This window comes from Armigeres subalbatus, chromosome 3 (genome assembly GCF_024139115.2).
Source record: "Armigeres subalbatus isolate Guangzhou_Male chromosome 3, GZ_Asu_2, whole genome shotgun sequence".
Classification (NCBI taxonomy): Eukaryota; Metazoa; Arthropoda; class Insecta; order Diptera; family Culicidae; genus Armigeres; species Armigeres subalbatus.
In genome coordinates, this window is record NC_085141.1 from 24,675,571 (window position 1) to 24,694,161 (window position 18,591).

Here is an 18,591-nt window from a genome sequence, read left to right on the forward strand (position 1 = left end):
CTCTTCTTCTTTCCACACTTTTTGCCTGGCGAGTAGCATCTTACGCGCCTCCATCCGCTTTGCAAAGGCCTTTTCTTTGGCGAGTTTTTCCTCTTCCAACTGCTTCTCAGTCGGATCTGCATCGGCATCAACGCCCTGCTCGGATACATCGCTCTTTTGGCCGGCCTTCTTACCACCTCGCGTCTTGCTCCTCGTGTCCGGAACCTTCAACTGCTGAGTACCAGCGGAAACACACACTAGACAGCACCAATCGGCTTTCACGACCTCCTGGTCTACGCCAGCGCAGGAGAAATGAGCCCACTGCCTACATTTCCCACATTTAACCCAATCCACATTATCCGACATCAATTCCGACATTGAGCAGAACAAAGATTGCTCATTTTTTGAAGGAGAGGAAGCCATTCCGAAGTAATCCGATATATTTTTTTTGATTTTGTTCGGACGGTCGGATTTTAAACGAAACCGTTTTTGAGAATCATCCTTTTAAAGGTTCACAGTACGAGCTCAGGGAGGCAGAATTGCGCACTTCTACCTCTGTTGATTGCATCGAATTGTTCCTCAAAATTCCATATGTATTTGGGTTTTAATCGCAGGACAAGATCAAACACAACCAAATAGCTAGACTGACTGACGAAACTGGATTCACATGCAACTTTCACCAACGACAACGACATATCACCTCAGTTCAAGGACATTATTGGATGTAACACAACTCAATTCGTTTGAGTGTCATATAATTGGCCAAGCCAAATTCAAAAAATAAGAAGAAACTTTCTCGCTAGGATTGCTTTATCAGTCCTTTGAGCGTTTCGTTGTACTCCTGAAAAGTGATGTAGCCGACTTTCTTGTCCAACCGATTTTCTGGTGAAGAATTCCATTTGAATCGACGGATGTAGACTGTCAACCGTACCCGATCTACTAGTGACGATCGAAGAACAAATATCTCGCTGGGTAAAACGGATGGAGCTACAGCGATGACAGCCTTTTCTTCCAAATCCACCTTGTTGATGCCGCTTTCGGTGATCTGCTTGGAATCGAGTCAGTATTTCCGATCCAACATCAGCCAATTCGGTCCGTGGAACCAGCACGATTCGTATTGCAGTTGTGTCGGTGACATGCCACGAGAAATTATGTCAGCAGGATTGTCTTCTCCAGCAACGTGATTTCAGTCACTACCCTTCGAAACATGCTGGATTTGGGAGACGCGGTTCGCCACAAACTGCTTCCATCTTGAGGGTAACGATGACAACCAGCACACGACAATTGTTGAATCAGTCCAGAAGTAGCACCTGGCGACAATGTTGATATGTTTGGCAACCTTTTCGTACAGAAGATCAGCACATGCACGTGTACGCTTCTGTCTGCTGCTACAGTGCGGATGTATATGCAGGCACCGTAAGCTTTGATTGAAGCGTCGCAGAAGCCGTGTATCTCAACAAATTTGTTGCTGCAACTAGTTCCTATCCATCGAGGAACAGTGATCTCGGCAAGACCTACCAAATTCCACCGGTACTAACGCCACTGCTCTTGTAATCGTGCGTTCAAAGGATCGTCCCACTCGCAGTCGTGTTTCCAGAGCTCCTGCAGGAAAATTTTTGCTTGAACGATAACCGGGCCTACTAAATCCAGCGGGTCGAATAGTCGGGATGCATCTGACAGGGTGCTCCTTTTGGTAATTTCTGCAGACTCATCCCATTCTGGCGAACTAAACGGAAAGCAGTCGGTGCTTGACTCCCAGGTCAAACCTAGCGTTTTCACAGCAGCGGTCGATGAATCCAATTCCAAAATCGATCGCTCGTCTCTCAATTCCTCCGGCACCGCTGACAGCAATTCTTTGCTGTTAGAATTCTATTTTTGCAGATAGAATCCCGCATATTGCAGCAGTCCTATCATCTGACCGATGAGCTCTTTCCCACCTTCTATGTTGTATACACCAGACAGCATGTCATCTACGTAGAAACCCTTCCTGAGGATCTTGGCAGCCTCTTGGCCTTCATCCGACAAGCGCTGCATACACTTAGTGGCTAGATACGGAACTGATGCCGTACCGCACGTAACCGTGACGAGAGCGAATGTCCGAAGCGGTCACGCTGCGCTATCTTTCCAAACTATCCTCTGCAATCGGCTGGATTTAACAATATCATACGATACATTTTTGCAACATCTCCCACTAGAGCGAACCGGTGCGTTCGCAAGCGAAGTGCAGTGTCCACTATCATGTCCTGAACGACGGGTCCCACCATCAGACCATCGCTCAGGGATATTCTGCTGGATGTCTGGCATGACGCATCGAAAACTACTCGCAACTTTGTCGTTGAGCTGTTCGGCTTCAATGACAGCACAATGAGGGAAGTAATACGATGATGCACTCGTTTCTTCCTCGGGAAGCTCTCGCATGTGGCCCATAGCCAGATATTCGTTCATGAACTTAGCGTAGTGCACTTTTATCTCCGGAATCATTGCGAACCGCCGCTCCATTCCTATAAAGAGCTTGATTGCTGTGGATCTTGACTCGCCTAATTGCTGGATCACTCCTTCTTTTTCTGGCAGCGTAACTACGTACCTTCCTTCTTCGTCCCTGAACGTTGTTCTGTCGAAGATTTCTTCTTAGGCCGACTCTTCCACGGAAAATGTAGCGGCTGAATGACAAGCTTCCACTTCCTAAAATCTTGAAAGCTGTTCTTGTATCTCCGCCGTTGAACAGGACCTTCAGGAACACGACCGGAAATAATCCATCCGAATACGGTGTCTTGCACCGTCGGACCATCATGCGTAGCTTTCCGTCTTTTCTCCTTCAGCAGTTCCATGTAATATTCAGCTCCGATGATAAGATCGATCGGTCCTGTCTCGAAGAACCTGGGAGATTCCACGTTGCAACGGTGAGCTTCGGCAGCACATGGAACTGCATATTTTCGGCAAACGACGCGATCTCGGACTTACTACGGCGGTAACCACCCTGGTGGAAGCATTTTGAGACGATCCAATGCCTTGAATCGCCAAATAGACTGGCATTTCGTTTAGCTTGAGTTTGCCAGCTAAACTGTTATTAGCGGCTGGCCAAGGCGGTGGATAAAACGGTGTTATGTGGAGGGCTACATGTGCTTGGCTTGTGGTTGCGTATTCTGTGGCTTGATGTGAGTGTGAGTTTTGTGTTAGCAGTCCGAGTCTATTGGTTCGGTGGTGTAAATCGCTGTTGTGTCTGTCAGTGTTGTTGGTTGACTGTTGGAGGTCTTGACTGCATGGGTGAATTGGAGGATCTAGCTTGTTGACTGTGTAGTAGTGTCTGATGCTTCTGACGACACTGACGACACGTTCCCTTCTCGCACGTTCTGGCAAAATGGCCCGGATATAAACAATTTCGATAGAGCTTGTTTCTGTTGGCAGCCTCAATTCTGTCCGACACGCTCATATGCTGGAATCTGAAACACTGGAACACGGAATGGCGCGGTTTGTTGCGAAACCAACATTTCACCGTCGATTTAATCATTGTATGGCAAATTACCGAACGTGACGATCGTTGCTTGTTGGAACTGATGGCATCGACTGGCACCACAGATTGCTCTTCAGGATATCCATCAAGTCTTCGTACTTCGCCACTTCCTTGCTGTTATGGTGCGTTCCCCATTGCCATAAAGTCGCCAAGTCCAATCTGGTACACACCATGTAAGCCAGAATGGTGCTCCAATCCGACGGCTTCTCTCCGATCTTCTCAAGCATTCGCAGGCTTTTTATTCCCTAATACCTTTCCTTCTTGAGATTCTCCACCGCGAAGAGAGCATCGAGATGCACTTTGACAATTAGCTTCTTGTTTTCGTAGCGACTCTCGAGCGATTTCCATGCTTCTTCTTCTTCTTCTTCTTATTGGTATTACATCCCCACACTGGGACAGAGCCGCCTCGCAGCTTAGTGTTCATTAAGCACTTCCACAGTTATTAACCTCGAGGTTTCTAAGCCAGGTTACCATTTTTGCATTCGTATATCATGAGGCTAACACGATGATACTTTTATGCCCAGGGAAGTCGAAACAATTTCCAAACCGAAGATTGCCTAGACCGGCACCGGGAATCGAACCCAGCCACCCTCAGCATGGTCTTGCTTTGTAGTCGCGCGTCTTACCGCACGGCTAAGGAAGGCCCACGATTTCCATGCTACCTCATAATTGGCTGCAGACAAGTAAATGGAACTCACTTCCTGCAGAGCGTCACCAGCTAAAGAAAACCGGAGATAGGTGAAACGACATCCGCAAGGAGGGGCTTATCGTAGATCAGGCTGCGGAAACTGTCACGGTGTGGCACCCAGTCGTGAATATTCCCACTAAACGATGGCAGCTTGATCTCCGGGAGTTTCACCTTTGCAAACTGGGATGCCGGCTGCTGACTTGTAGAACACACCGATACACTGGATCCCACCGTTTTGAAGGTCACTAGGTTTGTCTTCAGGGAATAAAAGCTGTCTTAGAACTCCTGCCTCACTTTATTGTTAGCTACCGTCAACGCTTCTTCTTCTTGGAGATTGACCTTCTCGACTGCATCTTCTAAAAGCAACTCAATCTGTATACGGATATCGACGAACTGACCATTTACACTCTCGAATGCCACCAGACGTACACAGATCTACGAGGGGCTACGAAATGGTAAGTTGACATCCGGGAAGGAGCGCCTAACATAGCTCTGGTCCTCACAAGTTCCAATACTCACGCTTCCACGGGTTTTCCGATGACAATTGACCGCCAGCTAAGGGTTGCGTACTTAGCTGATAGTGTAGCCTGGGCACTGACTGCACTGTTGTCCTTCTGACATCAGCTAGAGTGAGAGGGTGCGTCCTGTGGGGTCTGCCTAGGATGTGGTGGGGTTCGACAGTGGGCTCTGTTGAGCTTCTATAAAAAGCTGCATGTGTCCCCAAGCAGACCATATCAAAGCGACCATGTGCCGCTGACCATGGGGCCCTCCTTAGCCGTGCGGTAAGACGCGCGGCTACAAAGCAAGACCATGCTGAGGGTGGCTGGGTTCGATTCCCGGTGCCGGTCTAGGCAATTTTCGGATTGGAAATTGTCTCGACTTCCCTGGGCATAAAAGTATCATCGTGTTAGCCTCATGATATACGAATGCAAAAATGGTAACCTGGCTTAGAAACCTCGCAGCTAATAACTGTGGAAGTGCTTAATGAACACTAAGCTGCGAGGCGGCTTTGTCCCAGTGTGGGGATATAATGCCAATAAGAAGAAGAAGAAGATGTGCCGCTCAAAGCGCACTAGCCTAGTCCTGGTGTTGGGTGGGACTTTAAACAAATTTGACCCGACTGATCGAGCGTCTGTCCACCAAGGAGGTGCGGCTCCAACAGCGTCTGTTCTGGCATCCAGCGGCTGAGTATGAAATGGTATTCCCTCGAAGCTATACCTAAGATGGCAGCCCCATCCCGGTGGATAGAGAAGCTTGGGCCAACAACCTACTATTCCCGAAACATCAATTTGTACGAGAATCCGACAATGAAAGAATACGGACTGATTTTATGGCGACGACTCTTAGCGCGAAACAACGGACACGAACAGGAACATGGAAAAAATTAACCCTAGCCCAGCAGGGTAAATTGGCACAACTTGCCAATGAGGCACGCCGCATGAAGCTTGAGATCCTGGGACTGAGTGAAATCCGCTAAACTTTGGAGAACACAGAACGCCGTCGGGACAAGTTCTGCTATACTCTGGTTTACGAGGTGAACACGGTCCCCGGCATCGCGGAGTTGGCTTCCTACTAAGCGCTCAGGCACACTCTGCGCTTATGAAGTGGGAACCTATAAGTGAAAGGATAATCGTTGCCAAATTTAGAACACGGGTACGAAACCCTACTATTTGTTTATTTGTTTATTTATTAAAATAATTCAACTGACAAAGAATGTCTAAATGAATATTAGTTAAACTAATTGGTTATGGTCAGCGGTACGGAAAAGTCTAGTAACCGATGAAGAAACACGTCAACTGATGAATTAAAGTCAAAAATATCGAAGAATTCGTTGAAGCGGCGACTAATGAATCGAATTGGTTCGTGTAGTGCATAGTTGCTAGTCTGTAGTTCTAGAAGCAAAAATAGACGTTGACGAAGAGGTCTTTCAGGTGCATACAGATTTAACTGCGACAGTAGTGCTGGACAATCGATGTGACCCGTGAGCAGCTTCCAGCAAACGTAGCTTGAGCGGCGATCCGTCTAAACTCTAGTGGTTCGATGCTAATCAACCGGCAATTGCTTCTTCGTACGGTGGCAAGTTCGTCGGATCACGCCACCTTAGGGATCGAAGAGCGTATCTTAGAAACTTCCGTTGAACGGCTTCGATCCTAGCGATCCATGTGGTCTGGAAAGGGCACCAAACAACAGCGGATGATTCCAGTATTGATCGCACAAGGGAACAGTACAGTGATCTAAAGCATAACGGATCACGGAATTCACCGGCAATTTTGAAAATAAAACCCAATTGACGATTAGCTCGGGCTACAATGTCATCGTAGTGAGGTCTGTATGTAAGTCCGCTATCCAGGATAACGCCAAGATCCTTAATGTGCTGAACGCGAGTGAGCGATCGTCCAGACAGGACATAGTCGAAGATGATTGGTGCGTTTTTCCGGTGATATGAAATGATGTTGCATTTTTCAATACTTAAGTCCATGAGATTTCTTGAGCACCAGTCCGCAAAAATATACAACGTATTTTGCAGTTCGTTGCAGTCTGTCAAGTTTTTTATAACGTAATAGATTTTTGAATCGTCTGCGTAGAAGAGGCGGCAGCCTTGTGACAACAGCATGAAAATATCATTAATAAAGATCGAGAACAGTAGCGGGCCCAGATTGCTGCCTTGAGGTACTCCCGATTTGTTTGCGAAAACTTCTGATTCTGACGTGCCAATTTTCACACGCATCGAACGATTCTGCAAATATGACCTAAACCAATCGGTAGCCGTTGATGAGACGCCGAGTAACATCAGCTTAGCAAGCAGAATTTCATGGTCCACAGTATCGAAAGCGGCTTTCAGATCCATATATGCTGCATCAACCTGCCATCCGGAATCCAAACAACGCAGGCAGCTGGACGTAAATTGAACCAAGTTCGTAGTAACCGACCGCTTCGGATAAAAACCGTGTTGATCGAAATCAATGTAGTTTTTAAAACACGCAAATAAAGCGTCATGCATGATAATTTCAAACAACTTCGAACAGGCAGGCAGAGATGTGATTCCGCGGTAATTGAGAATGTTCCGCTTATCTCCCTTTTTGTACACCGGAAATATATACGAATGTTCCCAGTGCGAAGGAAACTCGCTTTGCAGTGCCGAAAGCTGGAAAATTCTCGCAAGTGGGCGGCAGAGATTTACAGCACAACGTTTCAAAACTGATGATGGAATCCCATCTGGCCCGGTTGTGAAGGAGAGCTTCAGTTTGCGCATTGCGGCCATCACCATGTCTTCAGTAATTCGGGGAATGTCAAAATGCAGCACATCACGTGGCGTCCCGTCAATGGCACGTAACACTTGCACCGGCGAGGCAGTGAAATCGTGAAACACTTGCTTGAATTGTCGGGCAAACAGATTACATTTCTCTTTTTCGGTATCTGCTGTGTCATGTCCAAGAAACATAGAACAAGGAAGCCCAGATTCCGTCCGTTTGGAATTAATAAACGACCAAAAGTTTTTGGGGTTCTTACGTAGGTTTGCTTCGGTTCGTCTCACGTGTCAGATTGTAGAGGAAATGGTTGTACTTGCGGTCCCGATTCCTTCCGATATTGCCTAGTTGTTTGGAATCTGTTGCGCGATCCTTGCAGTATTTACGGAGAGCAGCTGAACGCTGTCGTTTCAGAGCACCTAGGCGTGAATTCGACCATGGAGGTTTCTGCGGGGGTCGTCTGGTTGGGACAGTGTGGAGAAATGCATCTTCCAGCGCAATACTAAAGAAATCCACTGCATCATTGATACTGTTAGTCGATTCAATAAATTGCCAATCAATTACCGCAAGCGCGTCATTCAGTGCATCATAATCGGCCCGTCGAAAGTCAAGAGAGTAAAATTCAGATGGCGACGAATGACGAATCGGATCAGGTAGAGTAAAAGACACTTCGAGAGCAGGGTGGTCGGCATCTAAACTGATCAGTGGTTCGATTGGTAGGTAAATGCGTGTGCTCGGTAATGCGGGATCATTCGCCAGGACTAGATCTAGCAATCGTCCGTTTCGGTTCGGAATGGAATTCACTTGAGTGAAACCATTAAAGTTAAATCCATCCAACAGAGTACAGCATGCCACCGGCATATGCGAAAGCAGTGGATCTATCACAGGTATGTCGTTGTCGGTGAAGCGCCATTGTAATCCGGCTTGGTTGTAATCGCCAAATAGGAGCGCCGGAGAGTGTGGGCCTAAACTAGAAGAAATTGAGGCTAACGAATCCACATGCTCACGGATAATAGTGCAGTCATTTTTCCGGTCAGGAGGAAGGTAAACTGCGCCTACGGAGAGAGTGTCTCGTGGAAGCTGCACGACAATCCAAAGTTGCTCTAATAAACTAGAGATGGGCGACACGCTCAGGTAGCTGGTTAGCCTAATAGAAACTGCAATTAGGACACCACCGCCACGCAGTTTGTGGCTATTTAACGTTGAACGGTCAGTTCTAATCACGTTTCCGTCAAAACAATCAAATCATATTCAGCCGCCGAAACTGCCAGGAAGAATGCGTCAGTTTTGGTCCTCAATCCGCGAACATTCTTGTAATAAACGCGCAACCCATTTGAACGACGATCCTGAGAGCTACATATTAGTGAGGATTCAGGCACCGAAAGTTCAAAACCATGATAATACTTGCCTGACGTTGCAGGCCGGAACTATAATCCAATGTTATGCGCCAACCGATACCGATGCTGCCGATCTGCAAGACAAAGAGAACTTCTGCAGTCAACTCAATGCCGTCGTAGGGTGATATTAAGATCTGTTTGGGCGACTTCAATGCGAAGATCGGATCCGACAACTCGCACCATGACCGCGTTATGGGACGCCATGGTCTCGGAGAAATGAGCGAAAACGGAGAGCTGTTTGCAGAATTTTGTGGTACTAACAACATGATGATCGGGGGATCGCTCTTCCCTCATCGACCGGTTCACAAGGTCACGTGAGTCTCCCGTGACGGCTTTACAGAAAATTAAATAATATCTGGATCAGCCGAAAACGGAAACGGAGCCTTCTTGATGTACGGAATACACGTAGTGCCGCGTCTGATCATCACCTCCTCACCGGCGAAATACACCTGCGTATTGCGCGGATTCGTCGACAGGAGGAGATAGTTGGACGACGGTTCAACACACGCCGACTGGATTGAAGAACTGGAGACGCGTGCTGCAGATATTCCGGAAGGTGGCAGCGTGGCAGACCAGTGGACCGCTATCAATGCCGAATGCCTTCATCGCCACCATCGAGAACAATCTGGGCTAACTGCGCACCCAGAGAAAACAATGGATCACTGATGAGACCTGGAGGAAGATAGAGGAGCGAAGAGAAGCCAAAGCCGCGAGGAGCCAAAGTCTTACCCCGTCAATGATACGCGGCTCTTGAGAAGGAAGTAAAACGCTCATGACGACGGGACAAGCGAGCATGGGCAGACTCTCTGGCCGACGAAGGAGTGAGAGCCGCCGCAACCGGGGACATTCGCCTCCTCTACGACATCTCACGACGCTTAAGCGGGGCAAAGATGAATGCAACGATGCCTGTGAAAGACGCGAATGATCAGTTATTGACCGACCCAAATGACCAGCTGAAACGCTGGTTCGAGCACTTCGAAAACACATTTTCAAGTGCCTGCCAGGCCATCACCAGCTCGGCATGATCTGCCTAGGATCCGACGTATAACACGCATCAATAGCGAAGCTCCATCACTGCTAGAGATTCAAACAGCCATCCTAAGCATGAAATCGAATAAAGCCCCAGCAGTCGATCGCATATCAGCCGAGATGCTCAAAGTTGACCCCATGACATCCGCTCAACTACTGCATCGTATTAATATCTGGGACACCGCAACTTTCCCGGTCGACTGGATGCAAGGTATCTTAGTGAAGGTACCCAAAAAAGGTGAACTGAGGCGAGATCGAAGCGACTCTCCTTCGGCAGCAAGCCGGATTCCGTGCCGGAAGATCCTGTGTGTACCATATTGTCACGCTCCGTATCATTCTGAAGCAGGTCAACGGTATTCCAAGAGTATCTTTACTTGGTATTCATTGACTACGAAAAATCTTTCGACCGTCTTAGAATATGTGGGGCGCCCTGAGACGCAAGGGGGGTTCCTGAGAAAATCATCGGCCTCACCGAGGCACAGTACGAGGCCTTCTCGTGTAGAGTGCTGCACAATGGGGTCTTGTCCGACCCTATTCGGGTCGTAGCTGGTGTGAGGCAAGGATGTATTCTATCACCGTTACTGTTCCTCACCGTAATCGACAAGATTCTGGTAGGTGCGATTGACCGTGAACCAAACCGCGGGCTGTTATGGCAGCCTATACTCATGGAGCACCTAAACGACTTCGAATTGGCTGATGACGTTGCACTCCTTGTTCAACGGCGCTCTGATATGCAGAGTAAGCTCAACGACCTTACCGAGCGCTCCTCTTTGGCAGGCTTAGTCGTCAACGTCAACAAAACCGAATCGTTGGATGTAAACACGGTGACCCCTTCCAGTTTCCCAGTAGCCGGGCAACTAGTGGAGAATGTTGAAAGCTTCCAATATCTTGGTAGCCAAATGGCGTCAGACGGCGCTACCAAGATCGACATAGGTGCACGGATCAAGGTAAGTGAACTGAGGCAGATAAGTGAACGCACCAAAATACGAATTTTTAACTCTAACGTGAAATCTGTGCTGTTATACGCTAGTGAAGAACACTCAACGGCTGCAGGTGTTCATCAACAGATGCCTGCGGTATATAATTCGAGCCTGGAGGCCTCACAACTGGATCTCAAACAACGAGCTTCATCGTCTGTGTCACCAGAGGCCGATAGCAACAGAAATTCGGGATCGGAGGTGGGGCTGGGTCGGCCACACTCTACGTAGGGGCGGAAACGAAATCTTTAAACAAGCTTTAGACTGGAACCTAGCGGAACACGGCAGCAGAGGCAGACCCAGAGGCTCATGGCGGTGAAGCCTCAATAAAGAAATAGAAGAAGTCGACCGAAATTTATCCTGGCAACAGGTTAAAGCGATAGCTGGACAACGCTCAGGATGGAGATCTTTCAAGTCGGCCCTTTGCACCACCGGAGGTGTGCAGGATTCATAAGTGTTAGACAAATTGGAGAAAGTCAATTTTTCGATTAACGGGCCACCCTTTTCCTCATAGTGCGTCCGGGGAAAGACTGTCTTTCAATAATAAGCAACAACCGAGTAATTAAGTAATAGGCAACAGCCGATTTATTAATGATTTAAACTGAACACTTTTTTTCTTAACTTTATTGCTCTCGCTCGGTTGAATGTGAGATCGCCTCGATGTGATTTAATTGGTGCTCCAATTCTGGCTAACCGCCTCTTGTATTTCACGCGATACGATGAGGTCAGCGGTGAGTAAAAAGATCAAATTTACGACAATCGGCGGCGATCGTATTAGAAAAAGGATTCAAATGTGAAACCTATTCGAATGTGGTCGTTCTTGTATATAACCCTTCTGATTATTATTGGTACGATCAATGGGCTGCCCGCGGGAAATTTTCTCGTTGAACCATTTTCAGTTGAAGGGATTTCATTGCCGTAATTTCCGTCGTCATTTTGTCCAACTTATCGTTGAGTTCTGTGAAACTGCTCTTAGGAAAAGTGATCTCCACTTGTTTGCTGTCCATCATCTTCCGCCGCATTATATTGGCATCGACAATTCGCCGCGCTTCGTCCATTACATGTTTGTCCAGTGTACAAAAAAGGGGAAATTTCAGGAATTTACGATTCACGAGAAAATCTTCCGAACCATCAAACAACCATCCAGCGGGCATGATAGGAACGACACACCACACGCGTTTCGGAGGATTCTGACCACCCTGCGGTAGATTTTTCACCGGTGGATTTTTTTGCTGCACCAGAATCTTGCGAAGCTCCTTCGGCTTGACCACAATCACGGTCGAGTAGTTGTCGAAAAACGAAGTCGGAAACATGCGACGGATGAACTTGATCGGCATGTTCCGTTGTCCGCGTTCATATCGTTCCAATATCAGGACCTTCTTCCGCAAACTAATCAGCTCGGATTCCTCTTTGATGGAGGCGATGTCACTGACGGCAAGACCGTTGATCAGGTTCAGGACAACAATCGGGGCAAAGAAAATGAATAGGATGAAGATAACGATCCTTCCGCCGCTGAAGTCTACGTCAGCAGCATCGTATTCACCAGTTGTCATAACCAGAGTTTTCAGTGCGGCGTTGGAAAAACTACTGAAGGTGTGGAAAGGGTCCTCATCCTCCGTAGCGTTGCGAGGTATAGTTCGGTCATTATAGGACAGGAAGAAGCTATACGTGAAGGCTCCAAGTAGTGGGATGAAGAGCAGAAAACTCTTCACGAAGTTCACCGATACGGTTTTGAACATATGCATGTAAGTGGAAAGAGTGTTGAACGGCAGTGCTCCTATGAGTACAGTAAGTTGAAGAGCGAAGCCTATAACGATCAGCGAAGACAGTATCGATCGGCAACCATCCTGCAGGACGATAATCATGAAGAAGATTGTTGCTATATCCACGTAGTTACCAAATGATGAAAAGTAATTGATTCGAAGAAACAGAATCTGTACAGTTTCTCGGCCGATCATGTAGACAGCACCGAACCAGGTAAACACTTTGAGAATAGTGGAAGAATGATTATCACTATTGCAAGTGTCGAGCGAATGCATCCCGAAGAAAATCGCAGTTGCGAGAGTACAAATCAGGTTGAGATAAATCCCCTTGGTCAGACGTTGCCACTTGACCAGAATGAAACTGTAGACAACTGGATGAAGTAAAAGACGGTTGAGTTCCTTGGACTTTGCGATGATTTCAACGGGACTCGTTTCGGTGATGAACGACTTGTCGGACTGCTTTTTCGTTTGGCGCTTCTTGAAAATGTATGGATCAAATCCATTGAGGTTAAATCGGATCGTGTTTCGATCGATGTACGATCGTTGAACATCAACTGTGACACATTGATCAAAGTACATCTTCCAAAAATCGAATTGGGCAAAGTCTAGCGGAGTTTGGTTGTCTTTGTTACGAGCACCGAGGAAAGCGTACTTCTGCTGCATGATAACCAAGGCAATATCATTGAAGCCAAATTTCAACGATGTGTGCAAAGCGGTGTTACCATTGTTGTCCTTCCGAGTGACATGGATTTTATGATCTTTTGCCAACAATTCGGCGCACTGTAGCACTCGGATTTGTTTCTCATCACGTTTCCAGAGATCCTGAGCGCGGTTCAGAGTGAACACCAAAATTGGATCGTCATTCACCAGCTCCCGATCTGCAATATGGCTCAATAGTAGGGATAGTGTAGCCGCATTTCCGTGCTCACAAGCTTTCTTCAGGAGTCCCTTTAGTTCCACTCGGTAAACTAATTTGGGAGTTTTTGCATCTTGCTCCTGATCTGGTTCACACACACGCATATCACGTTTTTTGGAGACTACCGGTTTGACAATCTTGAAGATAAGTTGACCATGCTCCACGATTTTCTTCACCGTGCGCTCCATATCAAGCTCGACAGCAATGTGTAGAAGAAGGCGGATCACGTCTTGCACATTAGATTCATCAACCTTAAAGTGCTGAAACTCTCGGTCGAAACGCTGTTCGTCTTTGAACCTTAGCATGATCTCCAGTAGCTGAACTGTGACGTTGACCGGCACCCAGTCCTGATAGAACCCAAGGCACAGTTGCTTTGCATCACCACTCTTCCCAACAGCTATGGCACCTTTGAATCGCGCTACGCACTCCTCCAGAAATGTCTTATTCACATTGGAGGAATTCAACAGATACTCGAACGGCAGCTTAAGTCGATCGCTACACACGTTGAAGTCCGCTTTATTATCGAGCAGCAAAAGAATACAGCGCCGGATTTTTTCCAGTGTCTCTGCTTCGATGGGACTGCCCTTCAACTGTTTCTCGTATCGCTCGCACAGGAGAAACAGGGCCGTTTTGCTTTGCTTGTTGCGGATGTTGACGTCGATGGATGGCTGCGACAGCAGCCAACCGAGGAAGTCGCTGTTTAGCGATTCGACGGCATAGTGGAGCGGGGCGTTCAGTCCCGGGGCGATTCTCTGCTTCGAATAGGGAATGTTAGTTATTGGTACAGTGATAAGATGTCTACCTTACCTCGTTACATGCTTTAAATCTTTCGATTAAGCATTCCAGATACGGTTGGTATAAAATGTTACGTCCGAGAAATTTTCCAAAAGTCGGCTGCATTTTGCTGAGAATTAAAAATGACTTCGGTTCCGGAATTGTAGTCAAAGCGTCCCAGTTCTTCATTTCTTCAGTCAGATTACTTAGCGTAGCCCACCTACAGTCTTCCAACAGTGTCTTCATCTTTGATAATCCATCTTTCGGATCAATCTTCTTTTCCAACGCATTAAATATGACCAGCAACTCATTGTTAAGTGATATCTAAAACGACAAAGCATCCACCAGGCGCTAACGTATATGCAATGCACGAACAGCGGGATGCAGTTAATCGCGATAAATTTGTATGGCGAAGGACATCTAATGCGGATTTTTCCAATAGCGTGAGCTTTTCCGAGATAAATGTTTGGTACCAGTTATGCAGAAAGGTGTCAACTACTACCAAATACTTTTTCGATTAACGTGTTTAATTTTGACAAATTAAACCTTAGATGCCTTTCACCTCACTAATTCCAAAAAGTTAACTCGCTGTAAGCACGTTCAAAGCAGATAACTCATTCATTGATAACAGAAAATTTGTTGATGATAAGAGTGCTGTTGCCCGAGCTGTACTAGATGTACAATGTTATTGTTGATGGAACTATCTACCTGCAATTTATTTCGTTGCAATCGTTTATCATTTCGAGAAATCGGATTCGGAGTGTGTGGCGGAATCATAAGCGTGGTAGCTGTAATTGAAAAAGTCGTAACAAGGCATATGCTCAACGACTCATCGTTCACTCACCTGCCGTCTCGACATCAAAATTTGCTGTATGTCCCTGAGCCATTTTATTCCTTTTTAACATCAATCTTGTCAATAATGGAATGGTTTCACTTGCATCGCCCTAATCAATATTCATTAAACAAGTAAGTTTGACACGAATGGTTCCACAAAACGCCTTAGTCGAAGAGATATACGACATACGTACCTTGTCTAAGCTACCGAATAGTGAACACTGAGAACAGAGCCCTGCAGTGTTCAAAGTGCGTCGATATCAAGGCTAATCACGTCACTACAGAAGAAATAGGCATTTTTTTTTATCAACAGCCATTTCTTTTTATAACGTAGGAGAATGAGAGAAGGCTTGAGAAACTGAATGCGCATGAGACTTGCGCCTTACGGCTAGCAAGTCTCTTATCTATAGATTACGAGTGAATTGCTTTCACTGACATGTATGCGATCATTGGCGTAACTAAAGGAAAATTCTAGGGGGCTAACTTTTTTTTTTAATTTGTCAAAATCAAAAACAGTTATCGTTTCCGCTCAACGCTCGACCACAGCAGCTTAGCAAAGCAAAACAAGTCTGAGTACTTTATTAATCCTACCGAAACTATTCCAAGTTCTGCTAATTAAATTTTGGTTACCTCTTCTTAAAATTTCAGGGTTTGTCGAATTGTGGGAATTTGTGGGAAAATTATAAGCTGAGTTTTGGAAACATTCGGGGAAATTTTCCATTTTTGGAAGTAAGTGGAAAAAATATCCAAACCTTTTTTTGCAATCTATTACAAATGACACGAAGGCTTTGCCCTTTGGCTGAAAGGCCCGTGTCATAAAAAACACAGATTTTTGACGCCCTGGTGGTGAATCAGGTAAGTCAGAAGTTAAAATGTTATACAATATGGGCCCCAGTATGCTGTCTTGGGAAACACCAGCCCTTACAGGTAATCTATCAGATTTAAAATTCTGATAGTTTACCTGCAGTGAACATTCTGATAAATAATTTTGGATCAGTCTAATAATGTACAGAGGAAAATTAAAATTCATCAATTTTACAATCTAACCTTCATGCCAAACACTGTCAAATGCTTTCTCCATATCAAGAGAAGCAACTCCAGTCGAATATCCTTCAGGTTTGTTGAGCCGAATTAAATTCTTAACTCTTAATGACTGATGAGTTGTTGAATGCCCATGGCGAAAACCGAATTGCTCATTAGAAGAAAATAGAATTGTGATTAATATGAACCATCATTCTATTAAAAATAATCTTTTTAAACAGTTTGCTTATTGAAGAAAGCAAACTGATTTGGGGATAACTAGAAGCCTCAGCTGGATTTTTGTCTGGCTTCAATATTGGAACAACTTATGCATTTTTCCATTTATCAGGGAAGTATGCCAAATGAAAACAGTTGTTAAATAAATTTTCCAATTCTCAGGAAGTTTTTTGATAAATACGTAGAAATTATCATCATCACCCGGGGCTTTCATATTTTTCAATTTTCTAGTAATAGATCTCACTTCATCCAAATTAGTTCCCAACAAAGGTTCAAAAACATTCTCTTGATTGAGAATATCTTCGAAGCTCCATGTAACCTGATCCTCAAATGGACTAGTGAGACTTAGACTAAAATTATGAGCACTCTTGAACTGCTGAGCAAGTTTTTGAGCCTTTTCACCATTTGTTAATAATATTTTATTTCCCTCTCTAAGCGCTGGAATTGTCTTTTGAGGTTTTTTTTGAGAATTTTCGTTAATTTGCAAAAGGGTTTCGAACTGGGATCCAACTTCGAGACATTATTCTCAAAGTTGGTATTTTTCAGAATAGCGAAACGTTTTTTAATCTCATTTTTTAAATCTCGCTAAATAACTTTCAACGCAGAATCGCGAGTTCTTTGGTATTGCCTTCGCCTCACATTTTTAAGACGGATCAGTAGGTGAAGATCGTCGTCAATAATAATGGAGTTGAATTTAATTTTACATTTAGGAATTGCAATTCCTCTGGCTTCAACAAATAAATTTGTCAAAGATTCATTTCATTTATTTAGTTAACATCTAAACAGATAACACTGAATCAACAATTTGACGCCACAATGCACGGTTCGAGGCCGCATCTCTCCATCCTCGGATACGCCCCACGCTCGCCAAGTCGTTCTGCACCTGGTCTGCCCATCTCGCTCGCTGCGCTCCACGCCGTCTCGTACCTGCCGGATCGGAAGCGAACACCATCTTTGCAGGGTTGCTGTCCGGCATTCTTGCAACATGTCCTGCCCATCGTACCCTTCCGGCTTTAGCTACCTTCTGGATACTGGGTTCGCCGTAGGGAGTTGGACGAGCTCATGGTTCATTCTTCGCCGCCACACACCGTCTTCTTGCACACCGCCAAAGATGGTCCTAAGCACCCGTCTCTCGAATATTCGAGTGCTTGCAAGTCCTCCTCGAGCTTTGTCCATGTTTCATGTCCGTAGAGGACTACCGGTCTTATTAACGTCTTGTACATGACACATTTGGTGCGGTGGCGAATCTTTTTCGACCGCAGTTTCTTCTGGAGCCCGTAGTAGGCCCGACTTCCACAGATGATGCGCCTTCGTATTTCACGACTAACGTTGTTGTCAGCCGTTAGCAAGGATCCGAGGTAGACGAATTCCTCGACCACCTCGAAGGTATCCCCGTCTATCGTAACACTGCTTCCCAGGCGGGCCCTGTCGCGCTCGGTTCCGCCCACAAGCATGTACTTTGTCTTTGACGCATTCACCACCAGTCCAACTTTTGTTGCTTCACGTTTCAGGCGGGTGTACAGTTCTGCCACCTTTGCAAATGTTCGGCCGACAATGTCCATGTCATCCGCGAAGCAAATAAATTGACTGGATCTGTTGAAAATCGTATCCCGGCATGACACCTTCTAGCGCAATTTTGAACAACAGGTACGAAAGTCCATCACCTTGTCTTAGTCCCCGGCGCGATTCGAACGAACTGGAGTGTTCGCCCGAAATCTTCACACAGTTTTGCACACCATCCACCGTTGCTTTGATCAGTCTGGTAAGCTTCCCAGGGAAGCTGTTCTCGTCCATAATTTTCCATAGCTCTACGCGGTCTATACTGTCGTATGCCGCCTTGAAATCAACGAACAGATGGTGCGTTGGGACCTGGTATTCACGGCATTTTGAAGGATTTGCCGTACAGTAAAGATCTGGTCCGTTGTCGAGCGGCCGTCAACGAAGCCGGCTTGATAACTTCCCACGAACTCGTTCACTAATGGTGACAGACGACGGAAGATGATCTGGGATATCACTTTGTAGGCGGCATTAAGGATGGTGATCGCTCGAAAGTTCTCACACTCCAGTTTGTCGCCTTTCTTGTAGATGGGGCATATAACCCTTCCATCCACTCCTCCGGTAGCTGTTCGGTTTCCCAGATTCTGACTATCAGTTTGTGCAGGCAAGTGGCCAGCTTTTCCGGCCCATCTTGATGAGCTCAGCTCCGATACCATCCTTA

General features: G+C 46.1%; 2 protein-coding genes across 13 annotated transcripts in view; one reads left to right on the forward strand and one right to left on the reverse strand.

Moving 5' to 3' along the window:
- Positions 1–18,591, forward strand: part of LOC134219152 (high affinity cGMP-specific 3',5'-cyclic phosphodiesterase 9A) — a 782,997-nt gene that overhangs the window by 649,000 nt on the left and 115,406 nt on the right. The window lies entirely within an intron of this gene.
- On the reverse strand, positions 11,415–15,458 carry LOC134227038 (transient receptor potential cation channel protein painless-like). 2 transcript variants are annotated; one of them, XM_062708239.1, is made up of 5 exons: positions 15,311–15,458; positions 15,127–15,226; positions 14,991–15,070; positions 14,316–14,606; positions 11,415–14,260 (listed from the first exon to the last, which is right to left on the reverse strand). In XM_062708239.1, exons 2-5 carry the CDS (start codon positions 15,185–15,187, stop codon positions 11,684–11,686), a joined length of 3,009 nt encoding a protein of 1,002 aa, XP_062564223.1. In that variant the 5' UTR covers positions 15,188–15,226; positions 15,311–15,458; the 3' UTR covers positions 11,415–11,683. The 2 variants fall into 2 exon arrangements, with proteins under 2 accessions (XP_062564223.1, XP_062564222.1); XM_062708238.1 differs by having other exon boundaries at positions 15,127–15,443.